The sequence below is a fragment of the Carcharhinus amblyrhynchos genome, chromosome 9, assembly GCF_965287045.1.
Source record: "Carcharhinus amblyrhynchos chromosome 9, sCarAmb.v2.hapA, whole genome shotgun sequence".
Classification (NCBI taxonomy): domain Eukaryota; kingdom Metazoa; phylum Chordata; class Chondrichthyes; order Carcharhiniformes; family Carcharhinidae; genus Carcharhinus; species Carcharhinus amblyrhynchos.
Genome location: NC_137332.1, coordinates 43,499,510 through 43,525,042, shown reverse-complemented (window position 1 = coordinate 43,525,042; position 25,533 = coordinate 43,499,510). Strand labels below are relative to the sequence as shown.

The 25,533-nt window shown below is 40.5% G+C and overlaps 1 protein-coding gene across 1 annotated transcript in view; it reads right to left on the bottom strand.

Moving 5' to 3' along the window:
- The window catches only part of frem1b (Fras1 related extracellular matrix 1b), a 209,819-nt gene that overhangs the window by 100,127 nt on the left and 84,159 nt on the right, over positions 1 to 25,533 (bottom strand). The window contains exons 13-18 of the mRNA XM_080195534.1: positions 24,179 to 24,346; positions 17,449 to 17,657; positions 15,234 to 15,327; positions 10,511 to 10,763; positions 8,585 to 8,779; positions 3,825 to 4,010 (exon numbers count right to left, since the gene is read on the bottom strand). Coding sequence (XP_080051660.1) covers positions 3,825 to 4,010; positions 8,585 to 8,779; positions 10,511 to 10,763; positions 15,234 to 15,327; positions 17,449 to 17,657; positions 24,179 to 24,346 — 1,105 coding nt within the window. The remainder of the gene's footprint in view (positions 1 to 3,824; positions 4,011 to 8,584; positions 8,780 to 10,510; positions 10,764 to 15,233; positions 15,328 to 17,448; positions 17,658 to 24,178; positions 24,347 to 25,533) is intronic.

Below are 25,533 nucleotides of genomic sequence, written 5' to 3'. Positions count from 1 at the left end.
GAAGTATTGTGAGCAGTTTTGGGCCCCATATCTAAGGAAGGACATGTTGGCCTTGGAAGGGTTCCAGGGGAATTTCACAAGAATGATCCCTGGAATGAAGAGCTTGTTGAACGAGGATTGAAGATTCTGGGTCTGTACTCATTGGAGTTTAGAAGGATGAGGGGGGATCTTATTGAAACTTACAAGATACTGCGAAACCTGGATAGAGTGGACGTGGAGAAGATGTTTTCACTAGTAGGAAAAACTAGAACCAGAGGGCACAACCTCAAGCTAAAAGAATTTCCTTTAAAACAGAGATGAGGAGGAATTTCTTCAGCCAGAGAGTGGTGAATCTGTGGAACTCTTTGCCACAGAAGGTTGTGGAGGCCAGGTGATTGAGTGTCTTCAAGATAGAGACAGATATGTTCTTGCTTAGTAAGGGGACCAGAGGTTATGAGGAAAAGGCAGGAGAATGGGGATAAGAAAAATATCAGCCATGATTGAATGATGGAGCAGACTCAATGGGCCAAGTGGCCTAATTCTGCTCCTATATTTTATGGTCTTATGGAACACACAGGTGATAGCGTTGCCATGTGCCTGCTGCCCTTGTTCTTCTCGGTGGTAAAGCTCATGGACTAGGATGCCTTGGGAAGTTGCTGCAATGCATCTTGCAGATGGTACACACTGCTGCCCTTGTGCACTGGTGGTGGAGGGAGCGAATGTCCAAGGTGGTGGCAATCAAGTGGATTGGCAATCCAAATTTCAGACTTGGATTTTGTAGGCAAGTTTTGGATATCAAACAGTGCTTGCAAAACCATCACTATCTACCCATAACATGCAGGAAAAGCAGCTAGACACTTGTAAATACTGAATGATCATTTTTAATTATTGTCAAATTTATTTTAACAGATTTTGTGTCAGAATTGGATAAACTGGATAAAAAAAAATCAGTCATAAAAGAGTGGTTGATTCATAACAATTTGAGAGCCATGTTTTTGTTTTTACCTTCACGGTTGTCTTTATAGCTTTTAATGTTCCACAAACAAAATATCACAAGGGCAAAAGTGAACATGTTTTATCAATAGCATTTCAGCTAATATAAATGATTAAACATTTGTTATTCAACAGTGGAGAGTGCTTTATCTCTATGTAGCCTTCAGCAATATATTCATGACTTCTGTTTCTTACCAGGTCCTGCAGTTTCTTATTGACTAACTATAGGGAAACAAGATGACATTTTTTGTCTAAGAGGTTTGCCAATGAACATTTAACTCCTGAGTCAATAAGCATGATGATATATCAGACTGCATATAAATTCAGTTTGGGTTACACTGAGGAACTGGAGGGGATTCTCAAGAGAAACTATGACACTTACAAAAGACCAGAAAGATAGAGAAGAATATTATTGCATATTAGTCATAATTGTCACTGATCCTCATATATTAAGCTTACAGGGATGAGTACACACCTCAGTATGAAGATACCAGAAGCTTGTCATACACCTCAAAGGCATCAGGAGTTATAGAATTGTGGCGACAAGGGGAATTTCACAATAACTTCATTGCAGTGTTAATGTAAGCGTTACTTGTGACTAATAAACTTTAACTTTTAACTACTACACAAGTCAGTTATTTTCTGTATAGTCATGGGGTGCCCAATGAAATATAATAAGTATATAGAATATAGTAAGTATATTCCAGTATAATCATAATTACAGGCTCCAATGTTTGTAATTTCTTAAACATCAGATTGAAAAATGTCTTGCAATTTGTAGGCAAGGATATATGTTTGTTGTTCAATTTCTGTGTCATCTTGATGGTTTCTCAAGTCTTTATACTATATATCCTTTTTTGATTGTGGAGTTTTAAGCCTGTACTGATAATCGCAATGATACACTTTCAGACGTCTTGGATCTCATTGTGGCTATTGTCCTGCTTGTTGGTCTCAAAAGGGTAATTCTATTACTCCTGATGCCTTTGAGATATACAACGAGCTTGTGGTATCTTCATACTGAGATCAGCTTCCTGATCACCCAACTACTGTTGAATAACTAAAATGATGGTCAGTCTGGGATCGCTGGTTATTAAACTGCTTTTTAATTAAAAATATGAAGTTAAAATTAGTGCAGCTACAAGCTGATTGGCCAGTTTGTGGTGAGTGAGATTATCAAACAGCCCAAAGGAAACCAAAATGCATGGACCAGTTTGATGGGCAGGTGCTAATAATAAACAGAAATGGATGAGCTGTAATAATCTTTCGGAATGAAGCAAATACACCTTTATGTTCAGTGTTGTCATTTTCCTAATCTTCTTCCAAAGTTGTTCTCTTCTCCATTTTTCACGTGGTCATCCAAGTGAGGAAAATTAAAGCTAGGGGGCACCAATTAGATGTGGCAGAGGACCATGTTAAGGATTGATATTTTGGGAGCCCCATAAGTAATAGTACTGGGTGGATATATAAACCATTGTTCTGATTGAAGATCGGATAAGTAAAGATGAACTCAAGCACAGCCATTTTGAGCTGGATAATGGAGGAAAGACATTTGAGGTGTACAGTCTGGTCAACTGATCCAAAAGCTTTAAGTAATGACAAGGTGGATGAGCAGGTCATTTATCTTAATCACAGTTGGCTGACATCGGACACTCACATGATGCCAACAATGCTGTTTCAGAATGGTAATTGATGTCAGAAAGATTTATTACCGCTGATAAAATAGAAATTAAACTGAGGATAAAGTTGGAAAAAAACATTGTTCTCTTTCAAGTAAGTTATCCAGATCGTCATCCCTGATGGATGTTGTTCTGAATTTTCAGAGAAATTGTCTGTGTGCTTTTTTATGCTAATAGATCTACCCCTGAAATTTGGTCTAATGGTTAGCAATGTTGCACACTTGTTTATGCCCAGTATATTGCGGACAGGGCAGTGGAGTTTCCAAGGCTCTTAACATTATCAGGTTTTGATATCAATCGAGTGGTAACGACCCCATGTATAGCTCAATTTACTATATTACCTCTTGGTATACAGTTTCTATTCATTCAATTAGTCAAGTCAAGTCTATGATATATCCAAAACATGAAATTCATATCCTGAACTTGAAGTCATGTAGAAATAAATATTAGATGAAATTGGAGGTCAAGGCAATTATATAACTGAGTTAGGAGACCTTTAAGGGAAGAGAAGGATATTTTCTTCATTAAATAGGCCATAGAGTTTTGTTTGATTGCTTTTTTATAATGCTAAACATGCTAGCTAACTGTCAAGCTATGCATGGCTTATGCTTCAGATTGTGAAAAGAAACAAAAATAGTCCCAACACATTTAATTTTGATAATTTATGTAAGTTATCAAAGTTCATTGCATTTTTGCAGTTATAGTGGTTTTTAGGCACCAAGTATTCAAAGATTGTTTTTGTGTGTGTTCATCAAGTGTAAACATAGAAATTGTTTAGTGATGAACCATTGAATCTTTACAGTGTAGAATGAGGCCATTAAGCCCATCAAGCGTGCACCAACTTTGCAAAACAGCATTTTACCATGGCCAATCTATCTAACCGACACATTTTTGGACACCAAGGGGTAATTTAGCATGGCCAATCCACCTAACCTGCACCTCTTTGGACTCTGGGAGAAAAGCGGAACATCCAGAACAAACCTACGCAGTCACAGGGAGAACATGCAAACTCCACACAGACGGTCACCTGAGGGCGGACGCAAACCTGGTCTCTGGTACTGTGAAGCTGCAGTGCTAATCACCGTGCAATTGTGCTGACATTTCTTTTTACCTATATTGACATATATGTGACCTGTATTACCTATGTTGACATATCAATAACTGATTTTTTTTTACCTATGTTTATTCCAGCATTGCTCTTCTCATATCCTGGTGATGGGAGTGTGTTCTCTAGGTATCCGTACTGGGGTAAACTCTCCAGCACAAAGATTAGTTCCTCCGTGATGGTGTCTTCGTCTGTAGCAGAGAGGCATTCTAAAACCAAACTGGCTTTTGATGCTTCATCCACTGTAAACATATCTCCTACAAATGAAGAGGTAATGGTGCATTATATGATTGAAGTAGCATTATTTTGACAATATAATAGAATGTCTCACAGGGGAAGCAGGGATATTTTGGGCTGTTTATTGGCTGAATTTCACTGAGGTCTTCGGGACCCCAACATCAAAGCAAAACGTAGGTCCCGAGTCACTGTTTGCTGGCAGCAAGACAAGCTCAGTGATTTAACCATGGATGATCCCCTTGACTGGCCTCCAATGGCCCGCCGTCCAATTAAGGATAGCTACTAATGTTGCTCACACAATCAGGAGCCAGCAGTTCTGAATCCTCAGCAGGACTGCCCAGTGAGCTGGTCACTACTGAGATAAACTGGAGCCCTCAAACAGGGCAGTAAATCAACATTTCAGCGCCCTGTGTTGAAGCCCCCCGTCCTTTCTTTGGGCCTCCAATTCCATTGCTACTCCAGACAGCCGCAGGGAGACTGCCACCATGCAGCCATTGACAACATGCAGGTAGATCTGTAAACTGACTTTTATAGGACCTTTCAGTATTAAAACCAGCAGTCCACTTTCTTGGAGCAGGGAGACAATCCACCTTGCAACTCACCTCTGGGATGATGCCCCATACAGCGGAGCTGAACCAGGGAGAAGTCCTGACATGGCTCCCCACTATTTGACTGACCATTGGCTCCTCTGCCTCCCAGCTCACCAGCCATACATTAGTAAAATTCTGCTGCTATGGTGCAGCTTGCATTGCAGTAAGTGTCTTGACTGTTGCTCCAGTAAAGTTGTTTTGAAACCAGCTGCATTCAATTCTGGCTGGTGGTGTGAAACTATCTGAGGGATTATTGCACTATTTCACACTGACTGCAGTATGAATACAACTAGAGTAAGTTAAACTTTAGGAGTGGGAAAATCAGGCCTACTTAATCATTACAGGTCCTTACTGGGAAAGGCACTCCCATGGGCATCCTCCATGTGCTGCAAACCTTTGAGTTGGCACAGGCATGATGTTAAACTTGCTGATTTATACTCCACTTACAAACCTGGACCACGCAAGTCCATTCAGTCTTGTCACTCACCAAAGAGCGTTCAAGGACACAGAAGTAGTTTTATTTAAAGAACCAAGCAATCAGCTGGCTGGGAAGGTAATTTTAGAAACATTCTGCCATTGCAAAGTCTCAGGAAGTCCTGCGAAACTCATCTCCAAACTCTGTAGCCTGGGGCTCAGCTCCTCCCCCTGAGACTGGATCCTGAACTTCCTAACCCACAACCACAATCAGTAAGGTTAGGCAACAACACCTCCTCCACGATCATCCTCAACACCAGTGCCCCAGAAGGCTGTGTCCTCAGCATCTTATTATAGTCCTTATATACCTATCACTACGTGGACAAATTCCTCTCCAACTCAATTTTTAAGTTTGCTCTTGACATTACTGCAGTGGGTCGGATCTCAAACAATGATGGGATGGAGTACAGGAAAAAGAGAATCTGGTTACTGGTGCAGCAACAATAATTTTTCCCTCAATGGCAACAAAACAAAGGAGCTAGTCATTGGCTTTAGGAAGGAGGACATGCCTCTGTCTATACAAATGAGGACAAAGTAGAAATGGTCGAGTGCTTCATGTTTTTAAGTGTCCTTTCACCAACAACCTGTCCTGATTCTCTCATACCATCACTATAGTTAAGAAAGCCTACCAATGCCTCCACTTTCGCAGAAGATTAAGGAAATTTGGCATGTCTGCTGCAATTCTCACTGACCTTTACAGATGCATCATTGAAAGCATTCTTTCTAGTTGTATCACAGCTTGGTATGGCTCCTGCTCTGTCCAAGACCACAAGAAACTACAAAGGGTTGTGAATGAAGTCCAGTCCATCACTCAAACCACCCTCCCACCTGTTAACACTGTCTACACTTCCTGCTGTCTTGGAAAAGCAGCTGGCATAATTAAGGACTTCACACACTTTGGACATACTCTCTTCCACTTTCTTCCATTGGGAAAAAGATACAAAAATCTGAGGACATGTACCAACCGACTTAAGAGCAGCTTCTCCCCTGCTGTCACATCACACTTTTGAATGGACCTACCTCACATTAAGTTGATCTTTCTCTACACCCTAGCTATGACTGTAACACTAAATTCTGCACTCTCTCCTTTCCTTCTCTATGCTTTGTCTGAAAAGCATGCCAGAAACAATATTTTTCACTATATAGTAATATATGTGATAATAATAAATCAAATCAAATGGAGGGTTTTGAGACATATTTTGGTGAATTCCTGGATTTACCAGGCAGTATCCCACAAGTAGGGCAGTGAACTGGGTGACTTGCCCAGGCAAAGATTGAAAAACTGCAATATGACTTGAGTTGGAGTAGAAATAACTGAGAAGGAAGGTTTGTGTGATCCCTTTGTCAGGTTGGAGCTGGACTTCTCCCATGCTGCTTGCTGATGACAGAAAGCTGTCTGATAGGCCAGCCAATGCACACAGCATCTCAGTATGCATCCCTATCAGTTTTCTCCTGTAAATCACCCCAACAAAGTCTTCATCTGAATTCCATGTGGTAGAACTCAATTTCATTCTCCAGTGAGCTGGCACACAAGCCATCATTTACCCCCTGGTCTGGCAGTATCCAAAGGGGCTTCACAAGGGAAGTTGTCAAGCAAAATTTAGAACTGAGTTATATAAGGACTATGAGGTCAGCTAACCAAGTACTTGGCCAAAGAGGGAGATTTTAAGAAGAATCCCATAGGAGGAGAGAGGTAGAAAAGTTTGAAGTGGGAATTCCAGAACTTAGGGTCTTGGTAGCTGAAAATATTTAGGTCATGTGGACAACTGCTAACATTCATGAGGTTGTACCTTAGGAAAGAAGGAATTAAAAGAAAGGAAAAACACTTTTAAAAACTCTAATGCGCCAAGAATAGAGGCAAATATTTGTAATTCGGTTTCAAATCTATTTTTTTCATTTGAGTATACTTAACATCAGTGACATTCTGAGATATTAGCTTCTATTCCTGACCCTACCTAATAAAGTTTCATTAAATTCACACGATAGCGCAGTCTTTGAATACTTATAAAGCATCAATTCTATAACTTTATATTTATACCCATCTATCTAAATCAAAAACTGCATGTGGGAGGATTGCCCACAGCTCCCATATGGGGTCTAGCATCTGTGTTTGGTAGATACAGTATTTGCAGAATCTTAACTTTGAATGCAGTGGACTTGAACCTACTCGTGTATATTAATATTTCCTCTGACTACACCATCTAGCAGATGGATTGTAGCGTCACTAGTGACCTTGATTAGTTTTCTGCATGAGTGGAATTTCAAAGTCCCCTATACATTTTAGGTCTTACATCATCCTTGATGATGTGGCAATCATTGTATATAGATTTCAAAAGATTTCACTCTCTCAATGGTCTGATTAACACAATATTCTATTAATGTTAAACAAAGCTTTACAACAATTTACTGATTCAGTCCATGACATTATAATTATCTACAATGATGTATTCTAGATATTAGAATAAAGACAAACTGCTGGACACATTTGCTTGGAGTGTGTTAAATTTTTTATATTGATCAAGATCAGTGCTGAGGAATTAAACAGCACTAAGTATTCAATTGTCACATATATAGTTTTGTTTAGAATCATGGTATCTTGCCCAAACAGTGCAAATTAACCCCAAGCACCAAATAGTATATCTTCCAACCACCACATCATCCAATATTGTGGGCTGTCTGAAGAACACTGTCATTTCATTCGATTTGCAGTGAATATAGTTTGTTAGGAAAATGAAATTGACCTGGTGGGATGTGAAAAGCTACAAGATTAACTACTCTGGATAGCCAGCTTACTCTGAAAAAAAAAGGACAATGGTAAGATTTGATCGCCAGGTCAGAAGAAGATGGATGAAGAGATAAAAATGGCTATATGTAATCAGTGAAGTCAAATGAATGCGTTCAGTGTTGCAAACAGAAATCAGGAATATCCAAGTATTTATGAATCAGAATTAGGAAACATGATTTGGGACTGCTTCATAATACAATTTATAGAAAAGCAATGAAAAGTAATGCACAACTTAACTTAGTAAAGGCAAGTCACCAAGGAATACAAGTCAACAATCCAGCTCAATATAAAGAGAAAAAGAAGTAAGATTGAAAGTGGCCTGAAGAATGCTTTAATGGCCATTGTTTTGATTGTTAGGCATTGGTAGGCTAATATGTCTTTGACCTGTAAACTATATATTCCGAATGAAAACAATGAACAGTAATAGCCCAATGAATTGTCTAAGCTAGTGAAAAATTCAGAGTATTACTTTTATACCATAAAGTAAGGTGGAGCCAAAGATATAGGGTTACACTGGCAGAACATACATTTAACAGTGATCTCAGAAACCTCTTCTTCTCAGAGTCATCAACATGGAATACAGTTCAGGATAGAATTGAAGAAAAAATATCACAGAATGGTTTAAAAAGAAACTAAATGCTACGGAATACAACAATGTTGAATTCATGCCCCCAGTATTCAAAATAACCAACCTATCTTGAGATGCAGCAACAGTGTATACAAACAGATAAGGTTGTGAACTAACCAATTTTAATTGTAGGAGGTTGATTGTTGACTGGCATTACTGTGATGTTAAGGTCATAAAAAGGGAGAGAGCCATGGAGTGGCACTGGTGGTGGAAGAGGTCCATCGTAACAGCAGCTATCCACTGTACCTGCTTCTGCATCAGAGACAATTACTGTTACAGTGTCCATGCAAGAACTGTATCCTATTTCACCTCCTGGAACAAAAAAAATGTATTAACAAGTTCTTATCAGAGTGCCATTCTCAACCAATACTGATATCACCAGCACACTCAAATTTTGAATGGATTTCTAAATTCCTTTCATTGACATACACTCCCTATGGAGACTGGGCCTGCACAGATATGCTGCAGGGTCAAATTATTTGATGTAGTAGCTAATAAGTTGCTACTGCTGCTGAGCATTAAAGAATAAGTCCCAAAATTTGGTGATTTGACTGTTGCTGCATGAATTCCATTCATTAGATTACAAATATTGGATAGGGAAACTGAAAAATTTCAAGGAAGCGACGTTTCTTTTCTGAAAGCGTCATGTTGAGGGAGGTTGAAAAAGGGGTGTTACATTGAGGATGTTTGCCACGTTTGCTTAGTGTCATCCTGCAACTTCTTCTTGTCCTTTAGTTCCCTGGACCAAAGAGGAAATCCCAGAGGAACACCCATTTTTACAGAATTAAGTTCTTCAAATGTTTTTTAAATTTCTGGAGATGCTAAGCTGTGAAAAATCACACAATTAACATCTGGACACAATGCAAAAAATAGCTAAATACTAAGAATTAACTCAAACAAAATACAAAACTGGAATTTAAAAAGATCAAAAACAGTTTTTTTCTAAATCATTACAAAGCATACATTTGAGTCAGATAAACTGTAAAACCAGGAAGCTTACTTTGCTAAGCACATTTACTTTCTCTGTTTTTAGGCTTGTTCTGGCTAATCAAGGTTCTCATAGAATAATCCCACTGTACAACAACACTGAAACTTGAGTGCAATATTACAGGCTAGATCATTTAGGAATAGAGCAGGTCAAAGGCTTCCCTGCAAGATTTTTTGACCAATTGATGTCTTCTGCACGCCTGCATTTTGAATGCATGTCAGAAATTTACCTTATACTCCTTCAAGCATTTGCTTGCAAAACATTAGCTCGTAACTTTCTGGCTCCCCAGAGTCAGATTTGAGGACAGACCCCAAAGGTACACTGGGAAACTCCTCTTGGAAATTTCCAGGTAAGAATTTACCTGGCAATGTTCTAGAATGACAACCATCCAATAAGGTGATTAATATTGCTAACTTCAGATTGCTCTGCCCGTCTTACACTAATGTTTACTCTGAAAATGTTAGAAGAAATAAATCCATTTCTAATTTCAGCATAGGTATTTTAAACACACAGACTGAGGCCCACACAAGAGTCCCCCCACAACCTTGAACTCTCAGAGGATTGCCCCCAACCAATTATGCATTCCCCGAATGATATTCCCCAACCCTATCCCCGCTTGCACAGAATTCCCCACCATCCCCTCAATCTCACCTCCCTGACCTGACCCAACTGATTCATACCCCACCCCCCACCAGCCCAAACTCCACCCAAGACCCCATGCGACCACCATCCCCCCATCCAATCCCACCCCACTGCAATCTGACCCCCACCCACCTGACCCAACCTCTCAGCTCCCTGATCCAACCTCACCTCTTGACCCAAACCACCGACACCCATTCCCAACACAACTGGCTCCCACACTTTCCGTCCCAACCTGATCCCCAACCCCCCCCCCATCAACAAAACACCATAACCCACAAGCCAACCTGACCTCTCCCCAAAACAACCTTACCCACCCCCATCCTTCCTGACCGAGCCCCATCTGACTTGTGAAACAACAGTATTATCTTGTGCATTTAATTTCTGGTAACACAACCACCTCCAAATGTTCCTACCAGTGTGCCAATAGGAGATTAACCCTTGAATGATGTCCAGTTGTGAAAATTTGTCGATAGTAACATCATTTCTTTGTATGACTCCATATGATGGTGAATGAACAATCATATATGTCAGCTTCATGTCATTACTGTCAGCATCTGTAGCATAAAGGTACTCTGCGGTGATGGTCACCTTTTCTCCCTCAAGACATTGCAGACCAGATTTTAAATGCGGCTGTAGCTCTGGAGGTTCATCATTGACTGGTATTATCTTCAAGAAAAGAAAAGTTAAAGCATATCAAACACGAGGATAGGATCTCTGCTCCCCCAAGGGCTTGGGAAACTTAACATGACAAGGTAGAAGTTGCCAGTTCCTCTTATAGAACCTGTTGTAAATCAAGAGGAGGACATGGCATCACTTCTGCAGATTGTGACCTTTTACTCCACCCCCACAGCAGAAGCTAACCTTCTGACCTAAGCACTGATTCCTGTCTTTGCCCCCTCCTGCAACTGTCTCTGCCGAAGCTTGACCTCCAGCCTTCTTCATTCCCAATCACAACAGATGATATCCAATCGACTGGCTGCAATTTCAGAAAGAGAAGATAATAAATTCCTGTTGTTAAATTAAGCAGGAACACCATATCCCTGGCCCTTTTCCCATGATGATGCTTCCCCATCGCACCTTCTTCAAATCTCCATAAGTATTGGGATCAGAGAACCTGCACAAAATGTTTGGTTTGAAACAAAAAGATTGAATTTGAACATTAAGTGGAATGCATGGCACAGATCTTAGGCAATGGCTGGTAGGGAAAAAAGACTTGAAAAAACAAAATCAGCTGTCTGGAAAGAATAGCTTCTCTATGTTAACTATTTAGATGTACACCTGGCTTCCTCTGATTCCCTTGTAAGTGCATATGTGTACTCAGTTGCTCTCTGAGATATGAAGATGACCATGAATCAATTTGATTGGTACACATTGGACAGGATTTTCCAGCTCGCCCCAAGACTGGAAAATCCTGCCTAAGGTCAATGGACTTTTGCATAGCACCTGTAGTATAAGCAGCCGGCTTTTTGGTGAGAACTTATTCCATCCACTCTCTCTACTAGCGGGAATCACACTTTTGGTGGGATTTTACGGCCACGTTTGCCCCAAGGCCAGAAAATCTCACATGAGGGCAATGGAACTTTGCATGGTCTGTGTCCCATCCACTTTGTTTCCCTTGGCAGGCAGGATGGGAAAATTCCATCCAGCGTCTCTAAAGCCTGAGGGATTTATTCCAGTTTGTAAATATAGAGCAGCTCTAATGTTAATGATTGAGCTGAAGATACCTTCAGAGCTTTATCAATAGTGATTAAAATATTTCATTCCAAAGTGTAACAGATTGCCTTCTCAGCAATTCAGACTTCTGCTTGCTAAGTGTGGAACAGCAGTTGGTTCAAAGTTGAAGGTGTTGAAGGTGTGAAATTCTGGGAGACCCAGACTGCCAGTAAAGTAAAACCTCCACCTGCCCAAGCACAAGAATATGAACTTAATCTCAAATCGTGGGGACAAGATTGATGTTTCGATAGATTGAGCTGCTAACCAAGGGTGCTTCAGTGATCTCCCATTTACACTCCTCCGAGACAAAGCTGCCACAGCTACTCCATTACACGTCATTCATTATCTCTTCCTACGCCAAGGAATCCATAATTTAGAAAATTGCTACCTGCAGAAAGAACCATGCATAGTCATAACAATGGTAATCCATTCTTTCTGGGACATTTCCTGGGGACAGCTTTCAGTTGTTGAGAGGTTTCCTGTTGGTTAATAAAGGCATACTTGCAGAAGGTTTGCTTGGAGGTTCCCCAGATACGTCCACTTGACTTGTTGGAAGGTGGAGGGTTTTTTACCCCTGACCACTAGAAAATGGCACATGTACAAAACCAGCAAAATTTTGGCTATCGCTGAATCAAGTATAATCACTATTTACCTTCACGGTTTAAGTGTATAAGGCAGAAAACCAGAGGAAACCAAATGAGTGTGCAAAATAAATGAAATATTTGCTCTTTGGTTTGGGGGGGGTCAATCTTATCCAAAAGATTCTAAGTGCCGAACGAGCATGAAAACAGGAGAAAAATCACACTCATTTTTTCAGACAAGATCTTACGGCACTTAATGCAAAACAGGGGGCAAAGGGCAGAATTATCCCATCCCACCAAACACGGGAATTGTAGTGAGGCAGGACATGGGCAAGGATCCATTGCCCTCAGGCATGAATTTCCAGCTTTAGGGCTAACACAGCGGGAAAATCCCACCAAAAGTGTGATTCCCGCTAGTAGAGGGAGTGGATGGAATCTATTCTCACTGGACAGCTGGCTGCTGAAACTAAAGGGTGCAATTGTGCACGCACAGATCTCTCTGTGTTCTGTGCTACAGAACACGGAGAGATTTGTAAGTCCGCCAACTGCCCTAGATATCACCCCAACACCCCCCCATACCCGCAGCTGATTACGCCCCAATCCCACTGGATGTTGCTCTGATACCCTCCACCCTCCCCACACCCCGGATGATCATCCTCCAAATCCTGGCCCTGTCAATCCCCACTCCACCCGCCGGCCCACCCGATCAACTCCCTCCCCACCTACCGGGCCCAGCTGATTGCAACGGAGAGTGCGCAGCTCCTCCCCAGCCAATCCCCAGTTGCAGAGCGCACAGCTCTTCCTATCCACCCACGTCTAATTAGGTCCCACCACCATTATGGCATTGCCCTCTCCCCCCTCTCTCTTCGTGCCAGGTTGGCCAGTGATCAGTGCTAGGCTGGCAGTGCCAAGGTCCCAGTCTGGCAGTGCTCAAGGGGCTCTTCGCCCCTGCCCCCAACCACCTGGGGGGCTTCAATGCCTCTGGTTGATGGGAACCTCGCTAGTGATGACCTTCACCAGCAAGGACGTTAAGACAAGTGAACCTGAATGATTCCATCCTGCGCTCACGGATACATGGAAATTTGTTTATGCCAGAAATCCGGGACCAGTAAGATTGCGAGAAGCGAGAAGCTGGGAGCGAACCACACCCAATGATGCCATGATGAGCAGGTAAGGTCACCCCCTTAGTGTCTTCAGGATAACCCAAACTGACTCACAACTAATAAAATCCTTTTGAAGTGCAGTCAGTGTTATGATTGAGGAAACAGGAAACAATGTGCACAGAGCATAGGCCTTCAAACACTGATGAGATACTAATTTTGCAGTTGGCAGTAAAGCAGGGGCAAACAGTGCTAACTGCACGTACAGATTTACGCCTATCTTTCTTACCGGCTGCAACAAGTACCTGCTTTACCGACTGCTACAGAGGATCATTGGCGAACCGACTGGCAGCTTAGCAGATTCTCAACAAAGCCACATCCTCTCTGACATCACAAGCTAAAGATATATATTATATTATATGTGTGTGTACCTCTGGAGGTGTATCTTTGTTCAATGCCAGGTAAGTGTCTTTTCCATTTTGCATGAAATAAACAGTATTGATAAAAATTGTTGATTTATTTATGAGTTCAGCCCTTTCAATCAACAAGGGTGATGTAAACACTCAATTGTTGAGTTTGTTCCAGACATAGAGTGGGAGATTTTTCGTACCGAGGGAATGAAGGAACTTGTAGGTAGTGTGGGAAAGTGGAGTGGAAGTGAGGGATCAAACGTGACCATATTGAATGTTGAAGCAGGCCCAAAGGGCCAATGGCCAAATCCTGCACCCAGTTCTTACACATTAATGTTCCTATTATGAATGGCTTTGATAGGTTTGAGAAGGTTTTTTCATTTGTAGGAGAAAGTAGACCATTGGGCCATACAAATAATGTGGTCACTATAAACGCAAAAAGGAATCCAAGGCAAACCTCTTTACCCAGAGGGTAAGAGCAGTTGGGGTGAATAGCATATAAGCAGTTAAGGGGATTGATACCTGGAATGGCAGGATTGTTGTGTGAGGAGAGATTGTGTCGAATATACACGTGCTGATCAGAATCCAGAAGAATGAGAAGGAATTTCATTGAAACATGTAAAACTTTGACAGGGCTGAGGCAGACTAGATGCATGAATACTACTTCCTCTGGCTGTGGGGATCTAGGGCAAGGGGGTCACAGTCTCAGGATATGGGGTGGGCCATTTAGGACTAAGATGAGGAGAAACGTCTTCACTCCGAGGGTGACGAACTGTGGAATTCTCTGTAGGGGATGTAGAGGCCAGGTCACTGACTACAAGGAAGAAACAGGAAAGAAATAATTTTGAGGCTCTAAACGTGTCGAGATGTTTGGGAAGAACGTGGGACAATGGCATTGAGATGGAGGAGCAGCCATTAATTATATTGAAAGGCAGAGCAGGTTCGAAGGTGTGAATGACTTACTCCTCCTCCTATTTTCTATGTTTCTATGAGATAAACACAAGATGGAAAAATAAATAGATGGGTAGGTTGATGTGGTGAAATGAGGTAGTGTAGAAGGGAGATTCATGTGGAACATAAACACAAGCAAGGACCTGGTGGGCCACAAAGCCTTTTCTGTAACGTTAGTGCTTTGTAAAACATTGTAACTCACGCTGCAAAGTCTCTTTTTCGGCATTATATTTTTTGTGAGTAAAAGCTATTAAACTATGCAACAGTCAATACTCATGTGGGAATCAAATTACAACTCACTGTTGTGCAATGTTACCTAAAGCTTTGAAACAGGCTCTTGTCATATGTTACAACATATTGACACATTCCCTTTGTCCTTACCTTTACTTTCAACACCTCATCTGCAGTGTTAAATCCATCTGTAGCTGTAAACACAACTAAATCATGCAGTGTTTCTGAATCATCATGTTTGTACCTGTGAACAGAGTGGAAATTATGCTACAAATTAAAACAACACAATCATAAGCAAAAATCAACACAACAGTTCAAGTGTTACCTTCACACCTATGGACACAAGTTCAGATTACACTTGTGTCCTACAATTACTACAACAGACTGAGTAATATTTTATTACTTCGCATGAAACTTGCTGAAAAAGGACATTCCAAATTAACCAACAACTCCAAGATCTGTACTTTATTCAAAAGATGTGTACAATACAGTGGACAAATCGTACAACAGGACAACTGTGAACAAACTTCAGCGGGCTGTCCACAGCAAAATATTCATCTGATTGCAAAGTCGGAAACAGATTGTATCATTGCTTCAGTAGATATGAGGAAGAGCACTCTGTCACTGAATAAATCTGATCCGAAAGTTTGAGTGAATCAGTGTGTTAGCTAACTTGCATATTTGCTCTCGGTGCGCCAATATCTTTATCTAAACATGCTGTATAATTGGCATCTTGTAAACATGACTTTGTGTCAGAAATGTTGCATAATGTTTTTTTAATTTAGTTACGAAAGCCTGGCTGATGCAATAGGTTAGATTAGAAGCTGACCTTTGTCTTTTGAGACCGGATCTGAAAGACTTGCAGGTTCAGAATTTTTCTGTTGAGCTGCAGGAGAGTGTGGCTGAGAGCAGAGAAGGAGAATTTTGTGGGGCCTGGAGGAAGTCTTCTGCTCCTCCTGTCCCCACAAAAATCTAAAAGCAAAAACAAAAGGCTTAAGGCAAGGTCTCCAGTGGTCATCGAAGGGTTGTCTTTACTGTGGTGTATGATCGTATGATGGTAGTTATGTCTCACCATTCCTCCAAGAAGTGAGATTGATATGTTATGATGTTGATTATCCAGTGTATTTTGGAAATTTAGACAAGAAATTGGAGACCGATCAATAAAGTATAATTTTACTCTCTCCAGCTTGACAGCAACGCAGGAAGAGAATGTAGCTGCAACTCACTGAATTTATTATCAACAAAATGTCACGGAAACTACACTAAACTGAGTTTTAAAACTGGAGAAAGGCAGCATGTATAAATAGGCATACCAAAAAGGAAGTTTCACCTAAAAAAGGAAAGTTTAATTCAGCCCAAGGTGCCATGAAACAATCCTTGCTGCTGCGCTGTTTCTCCGACGTAAGTAAAACAAGTTGCGAGAGCCTCAACTTCTCTTGTAATTAAGGGAACACTTTCATTAAGATTTCCAAGCAGAACTGTTGAATGATTTGGTCAGTGCTATAATGTCATCTTTTGCATTACTGGTCAGTTCTTGCCAGTTAATTTTACATCACAGTAGATCCCCCATCAAGGCTTGGCCTCGAGTTATTTCTCACTGCTCCAGGAAATTAGTCAGCCTGAAAAAATATCCAACATAATGTCAATATTCACTCTCTAATCACCCAGTTTTTTTCCATCTAAGCTCCCTGAAGGCTTTACCAATGGCACTATTCACGTATATTGGGTGACTCACACTGACATAGAATCAGAGGCCATTTGGCCCATCGAGTCTGCACCGACAACAATCTACCCAGGCCCTATCCCCGTAATCCCTCATTATTTACCTCACTAATCCCTCTAATCTACGCATCTCAGGACACAAAGGGGCAACTTAACATGGTCAATGCACCTAACCTGCACATTTGGGCTGTGGGAGGAAACCAGAGCACCCAGAGGAAATCCATGCAGCCACAGGGAGAAAACGCGAACTCCACACATATAGTGACCCAAACCAGGAATCGAATCCGAGTCCCTGGCACTGCGAGACAACAGTGCTAATCACTATGCCGCCTGCATCTTGATATACCTTGACCTCATTAAAATATCAATCTCCCTCTCCTTTCAGGTTCTCCTGTTTTATTCTCTGATTGAATGGGAAGGTGAGAAACCATTTTTAAGAAATACGCAAAGGCAGTTCAGCTCAATCCATCTTCCTTTTCCTTTCCAATTGACAGGTTACCTCTCATGTTTTGGTTGGGCCTAGCAAGCTTTAGGTTGACAAACTGCAGTGTACTTACCTGGTTTGAAACTCAGCTAACATTCTGAAATGAAATAAAATGACCTTTTAAGAACAGCTACAACACATGGACTTTGTATTAGTCACCTGACTTGGAAGGATTTGAGGTCGTCGAGTGTAAACATATCACCCTCCAGCATGACATTTCCTTGCAGTTCAATATCTCCATGCTGTGGTCTCTGTTTCATCTGAATTCGGAGATCTTCATCGAGTGTATCCTCATCTGTCACCATCACATTATCTGCAGTGACCATGCAGCCTGAACCTTCCTCAGCTTTTATTTCATTGGTGAAAATCTAACAAAATAATCAACAATCAACTTTGTACATTTAGAAGGCAGGTTCAGATTCAGAAAAGAAGAAAGCAGTTTATGGAAAACAAAAGTGTCAAGTAAAGGATGAATCTCAGCTAATTACTGATATAACTGATGTAACGACACATGATTAGGGGACTGAGATTGGTGGGATGTAGAAGTACAGCCTCATGTAGAGTGCTGAGACATAAATAGATCTATAAATAAAGAAGAATTATTTTTACAAGTAATGATCTATGGTAGCACTCTTTGGATTACAGGCAAATCTTAAATAACTGCATTTTGATTCGGAACCCAGGACAAAGTGTGATTGCTGGTTTCTGCTGACTCTTTGTGTGCACCACCTGAAATGCGATGGCAGCAGGCAGAGTGTAAAGACCCAGAAATCTCCAAGAAAGGACTGCAAATCCGAAAGAATTTCTGAATTCTCTGAGAAGGACAGGAAAAGAGATTATAGACTCACTTGAGAATGGAGCATCATACGTGCTGCAGATACAGGATGCAGACAATAGTGAGTACAGGTTATAGTCAAACAGCCAAACTATTTAAGTGGCATCAGATAAAGAGCTTTGGGTAAGCATGGAATCCACATTGTCACTCGCTGAATGGTTCTGAAGTGCTGGAGACTCACAACAGGCCCCAAACTAGGACAATTGAAGGAAGAGATACTCCAGATACAGAACAGGAGGATCAGGTCAGTATATTGCAATGTGAGGGCAATAGCAGATGATGCTCTGCAAAACAGTGCACTAATGAATCTGAGATTACATACAAAGTATTTCCAGGCTTTTGCTGCATCAGAGTTTGAAAAAAATTTAATAAGAGGAGCTAAATCCATGTGAATCCATGGACTCTTTTATAAATGACCAAGACAAATTTGTGCAGAGTTATGAGTATGGAATCTATAAAGATGAATTAATGCGCAATTGTAAAGTAGTTGGGGTCTTGGATGAAGCCTCATCAAATCTTTTGCAAATGGGGGAAGATTTAACTTTTACAAAAACTGTACAAGTGAGACTGAGCTCAGGAACGATAACAGAGCAAAGTTGGTCTTTGGGAAAGTCATGTCCCTTGGAGAAAACCAAATGAAACCAGTCAATATGTCAGATAGAAAAGAGTGCAATGAAGCAAAAGTTTATGAAATCAGAAAAAAGTATGCTAAGCCACCATCTTGAAATGCTCTTGGTGTTGTGGGAAATCACTGCAGGAACAGGTAGAATGCCCAGCAGAGGGAGCCGAGTGTCACAACTGTGGGAAGTAATGACATTTTGAAATTGTCTGTAGATCCAAAGTTCCTATAGCTGATTGGAAGAAAGAGCTAACAACAAATCCAAGTAACATTGAAGAAAAGCACGAGCTACAGAAAAAAAAAGAACAAATAATCTTCCTAGGAGAAATTAACAAAATAGAAAATAATTACCGGAGCATTAAATTAGAAATTGACGGTCACTCCATCAAATTCAAACTAGGTGCAGAGGCAGGTGTTTCAATGTTACCTAATGAAGTTAAATTGCTTAAAAAAATATAAGTGTTACAGCCATCATTCACCAGCTGCAAAGTCCAATAGGGCCTGCAGTAAAAGTAATAGGATAATATTTGACAAGATTAAGATGCAAGGATAAAGGCATTGTGGAATGCCTGGACATGATAAAGAAACAAGGGGTCATCATTATTGAGCAGAAAAGCATGCTTGCACCTGGGATTGATTTACAAGGTTCATGAAATTGCTGATGAGAAGTCTAGTGAAGTAGTCAGGAATGAATTTCCATCCCTATTTTCAGGTTTAGCAAAGCTGGAAACAGAATATTACACAACCCTAAGGGCAGATGCTAATCTGTTCACAGTGAGGAAGACCCCTCACCCATCCTTAGAAAAAAATCAAAAGCAAAACTAAACACATGTTAAACAAGGGATCATCCCTCCAGTAACATACCAATGGAATCTGTATGGACCTGACTCAATTAAACAAGTCAGTAGAGCATGAAATTGCTTCGGCACCTGAGATATTCCAAACAACAAAGACTCAGGCCCTGGAAGGCATAGAAGGAGTAGTATGCCATATGGACAACATTCCTGCACACAATTCATCAAGGGAAGAACATGACTATCGAGTGAGAGCAGTCCTCAAGGTCCTACAAGAAGTTGGTTTGACATTTAATAATAAATGTGAATTTACAAAGTCTATGATAAAATCCTTACGGCACATTGCCCATGCTTCGGGAATTACGGCCACCCACAGAAAACTCATTAGAGGGTTCCCAGAGCCGAAAAACATCGCAGAATTACAAACCAAAATCCTCTAGAAATGTAGGCACGCTCTTAGCAAGAGTGGCTGAAATCAATGAGCTATTACGACAGCTGTTGAGACACAGTCAACAGTGGTGTTGTAAAGTGGACCAAGAAAATGTTTCTGACCAGATCAAAGATCTGCTGAGCAATATGATCCAGAGTTGCTAACAATTGTAGTAGTGGATACATCATCTACACGCTTTGATGCAGTGCTATTTCAAGTTCAAAAAGATGTACAAAGAAGATGGGGGGAATTCTTTGGCCTTCTAGCTGCATGTTTCTCGGTGGTGGGAGATAGAACGCTGTTCATTGGCAGCGGGATTCTTTGGCCCCACTGCTGTAAATGGGATTTCCCATTTGTGCCACCCAACGCTGCCAGGAAACCCATTGGAGGGAATGCATGGCTAGCGGGACCTACGAATGTTGCACCCTGAACGGCTGGAGAATTCCATCACCACCCCCCCCAACCCCTTCCTAGTTTATTACACCTCAGGATATCTCACGGACACAGAGAAGAGAAATGCCACCTAGAATTCAACATTTTAGACTGAGACTCATGAGCTATGATTTAATTACAGAGTACATTCATGGAAAGTACCAGATAATATCAGATGCATTATTATCAAGGCTATCAATGGAAGGAACCAAGCTGGAAGATTTAAATTTTATTAATGAAATGGAACCATATACGTTGCTCATAACCAAACACTTAGCAACTACTGAAAGGAGTTTACAAGAAATTAAGCCAACACAACAGCAGGATGGTGAGTGCACCAAATAAAAGAATGTTGCCAGAATGGGTGGCGAGAGTATACTCCAAACAATCCAATACTTTAAACAGAAAACATTTCACAATCATTGATGATTTCTTAGTTTTAATGCAGCCATTCCTAAAATACTTTGACTCAATGTTCTTCAGTAACTCCTTCAAGGTCATTTAGGAATAGTGAAATATTGTGCAAAATCCCAACGGTCAATTTTGTGGCCAAGCATCAATCACGCCATTGAATAGTTAATCACAAATTGCCTAATGTGTGCAGTAGATAGCCAGCAGCAGAACAAACCACTTGCAGCATTTACCTTTCCTACAAGGCAATGGGAGTGCCAAGGAAAGGATTTACCTGGAGGTCAAAGAGAACGTTTTCATCACTGTCTTTGATTATTACTCCAAGTAGTTTAAAGCAAATAGATTGCACAGCAGCAGCGCAGAGGCAGTCATTACATCGCTAAGAAGAATCTTCATTACAAATGTCATCCTGGACATTGTGGAGTCAGATAACAAACTGCTCCATAACTTCATACAGGAACGTGATAGAATGCATGTGAATAATTGCGCTAGATATCCTCAAGCAAATGGAGAAGCAGAAAGAGGAGTTCAAACAATCAAGGAATTGATGAGAAAGAATGAAGATATTGACTTAATTACAGAACCTCACCACTAAAAATGGATTCGCACCATCAGAACTATTGATGGAAAAATGGCAGTAACCACAACTCCCAGCTCTACAACAAATTCTACAAACTAACATTACCTCAGGTGATTGTGAGAAAGTTGGGAAATGTGAAGAGCAATGAAGAGAGAGTCAAGCTCATAATTTTAACTTCAGGCACAAAGCATGAGACCCAAAAGTGTGACAACCCAGGGTACGGATCGAAGATTAACAGTAACAAGGCATTGTAATAGAAATAACTCCACAGGCAGGATTGTAAAATTGAGATGGAACTGGGAAATATCAGAAAGAACTGAAAAGCATTGGTATTAGTAGGAAGGAAACAAATAGACACTTCTACTGAATGATGAGAAAGTATAGTTCACACTCAATCTTGAAATGAAATCAGGACCATGTCAGGAAGAATGACCAAAATGCCTGAAAGGCTAACCCTATAAAGTCTGAGCTCTTTGAAGGAGATGTTGGAGCATGTTTTTGTTGAGATAACAACTTCAGGGGAGATATAGGATAAAAGGTTAACATCAAGGGAACTGCATGATGTAACTGATGCAATGACACATGACTAAGAAACTGGTGGAAAGTAGAAATACAATACATCCTTGTGCAGCGTATTGAAATGTATATAGATCATCAAAAAGAGGAATGGTTTAAACAAACAATGATCTGTGAAAGCTTTCTGGGGGTAAGTAAAACCCTCAAGAAATCTCACCTAGCCACTGAATCCAAGATGAAACAAAATATAAAAGGGGAAGACCAAAAAAGGAAGAAAATTAAAGAAACAAGGGAATAGATTTATAAAATATATTTTTATCCTTGTGTGAAATGATAACATGATAACAAATGTCTAAAAACTTCTGCAGGAGGTGCAAAAAATGGAAGAGTTGGAAAATTGAAGGCTTTATAGTAGTCTTGCAAAAGATTGCAAGGGTGGAGTAGAAAAAGTCTATGGAGGGTTTTGAAAATATTAAATTAATGTGCTCTGGGAATGGGAAACAGTAGGAGGTTGGTAGGGATAGGGCTTCAGAATTGACTCAGTAGGTTGGGTAGCAAATGAAGAACAGAATTCTTGGCAAATTGTTTTATGTGGACCTCATGTGACTGGTCAAAAGAGATTTGGAGAAATCAAACTGCAAGATAATGGATGAAGATTTCCACAGAAGTGAGCATGAGATACAAGAATGGCTTGCTGTTATGGAAGAGGAATTATGCAGTCTTTTTGAGCGATTGGATATGAAGTATGAAGCTCAGTTCAGAACAGATTATAGAAATTCCCCAACATTAGGTTCAATCTGAGTGATTAGCTTGGAAAGGGGAATGCTGTTAGCATGAAGGCTCTGGTGAAAGCTAAACAGGAATGCAATCCAAATACCCCAAATAGTAATAGAGGAGGAAGGAATTTCATACAAATGCACTAAGTGTTCATAAGCGAACAGCCTACAGCACAATTTTAAGGTTATACTTTACCATTCAAGAAATGGTTTGCAATTTTGTGCAACTATTGCAGAACATAGAACAAAAATAAAAAATGTTAGATCAAATATCTCAAAACTAATATTCACAAACTGAAACTACTACTGTGTGCATGGGTCGTGAACCTATAATGTCTCCTTGCCTCCAGTTCCAGACAGACACACACATAGTGCTACAGACACTTGTCAAGTAACATTTGAATGAGGAATCTTACTTTGGTCCAGATACTTCATCCACCCAAGTGGCTAGATTTGTTTTGCTAAAGATATTGTTTAAGGAATACACTGCTGTATGTACAAATGAGCTAACAAATAAGGGTTAACAAATTTTCTGCTTATGAAATCAAACTGCTGTTCATCCCACAAAAATGCAAAAGAATTTGAAACCATCAACAGATGTGGGTAGCACAGTGGCACAGTGGTTAGCACTGCTGCCTCACAGCACCAGGGACCCAGGTTCAATTCTGGCTTCAGGTCACTGTCTGCATGGAGTTTGCACATTCTCCCCGTGAATGCATGCGTTTCCTCCAGGTGCTCTGGTTTTATCCCACAGTCCAAACATATGCAGCTTAGGTCATGCTAAATTGACCCTAGTGTCAGAGGGACTAGAAAGTTAAATAAGGGTTACGGGAATAGGGCCTGGGTCGGATTGTATTCAATACAGGTTCAATGCGTCAAATGGCCTCCTTCTTTACTGTAGGGATTCTAAATAGTAAAACTCTTTCAGTGTTTTCAATCCTCAGTGAATTTTAAATATTATTCATCTTTTGCTAACGTGCTCTCCTACTTCCTTCCAAATAAGATGAATGTCTGATGAATGGCAAATGGCATTTTAAATGAGTGAACGTGAGGTATGGAGACACAGAAGGGAAATAAGCTGCAGGAAATGAATTAATAACAACTTTTTAGGTATTTCTGCCTTTCTTTTCAACTGACCAGCATTATATGACTTGGTCCTGCAACTAGTTATCTTAATAAGCAACCTATCAGAATTCACCTACTTGTCAACTTCATTCATTAACACCGAAGAACAACTAAACATCAAATCATTGAATTGTTTTTCTTTCAAACAGCTTGTTATAAACATGTGAAAGGGTTTTTTGTTCAGCTAAATCTGATCATTCTGGTGTGCCTAATCTGGAATACTGCAGCATAATTATGGGACTTGGATTTTAAAGTGGTTGAACAGATGCTGAAGAATGCATAAGTAGAAAACTGTGTTATAACAAATAAATGTGTTTCTCAAGGAGCCATTTCACAATGCTGAGCAGCAAAGTGATGTTGCTTTCCTATACCTCGGGTGCTTGGTTGTCCACAGGCACGATGGTAATGTTAAAGACAAGTCCAGTCAAAGTATCTCCTTGCTGATCGCTGACTGAAAATACGAACTGCACCAATAAGGGATGAGGCCCTATGTCCCCATGAGGAGGCATGTACGCTACTTTCATGTGGTTCACCGCATGCTGGAATATAAAATGAACAAAGTTAAGTCAAATACACACGGAACATCAAGAAGAAAGGAAATTGCTTCCTTGTCAGGGATTCCCCATATGTATTTTATGCCGTACATAAATATCAGCAACACTATAGTAGATATATGAATGAGAAAAACGTTTTTTTTTGGAGAATAAACCACATGACAGGTCTAGATGATTCATCAGTTCCAGAAGTGGAATAAGGCATGAAACGCTACTTTATTTGGCTGAAGTAGGACAAACTTGCAATTTTGTTGGGGATTGGTGATATGTCAATCAGCTGCCCATTTCACAATTTGTCCAATTTTCCTTTCAGGTCAACAGAGCATTATGAGCGCTCAGTCTGCCAGCATTCATTTTATGTCCCCTCTATTGTGCCAGTTTCTTACATATTGGGCTGAAATTTGCACTCTGTGCTCAAGAGTGTTGGCTGGGGTGAGGAAACCAACATATAGCTTCACAGCCAAGTTTTCTTTCCAGATTCTCTGGCATTCTGTGACAGATAATCTTAGAGCATGGTTGACACTGTCACTGCAGTGAGACGGGGCCTGATGGAGCCAGTTCCCCAGAGATCAAGGTGCCATTGTTAAAGGGCACCCTAAACCGTGCTAAACTAAAATCGCTCACTGACATGGGCCCACTTCCACATGCATGCACACACATGCTCCCCACAGAATAATGGGTATGAAAACTTTGAATTTATGAGTGCTCGTCACAGTATTTTCTTTTTTTTAATTAAACAGGTTAAGTACTAATAAAAATAAAAACTATCCTTTTTTTCTTTTCAAAAGCTCAAGAAAACCTGTCTGATCATGTATTTATAGTAACTGCACATCAACAGCTAAATATTCATAGAATTGGCAAATGTATACCCTTTAGAAAAAAGAACTGTTGTACTTAGGGAGTGGAAAAATCACAGGGACATTTGACCCATCCTCATCTAGTCATAACAATGTGCACTGTCTACAAGGTGAATTGTAACACCTTATCAAGGCTTCTTCAACCTGCCAAGTTTGAAATTTTTACCACCTGTAAGGACAATGGCATGACAACACCAGAAGCTGCAATTTCCTCTCCAAGTGATACAAGTCATACATCATCCTGAGTTGGAACTATATTGCCATTCCTTCACGATTGTCGGGTCAAAATCCTGGAATCAGTCCCTTAAATCACTG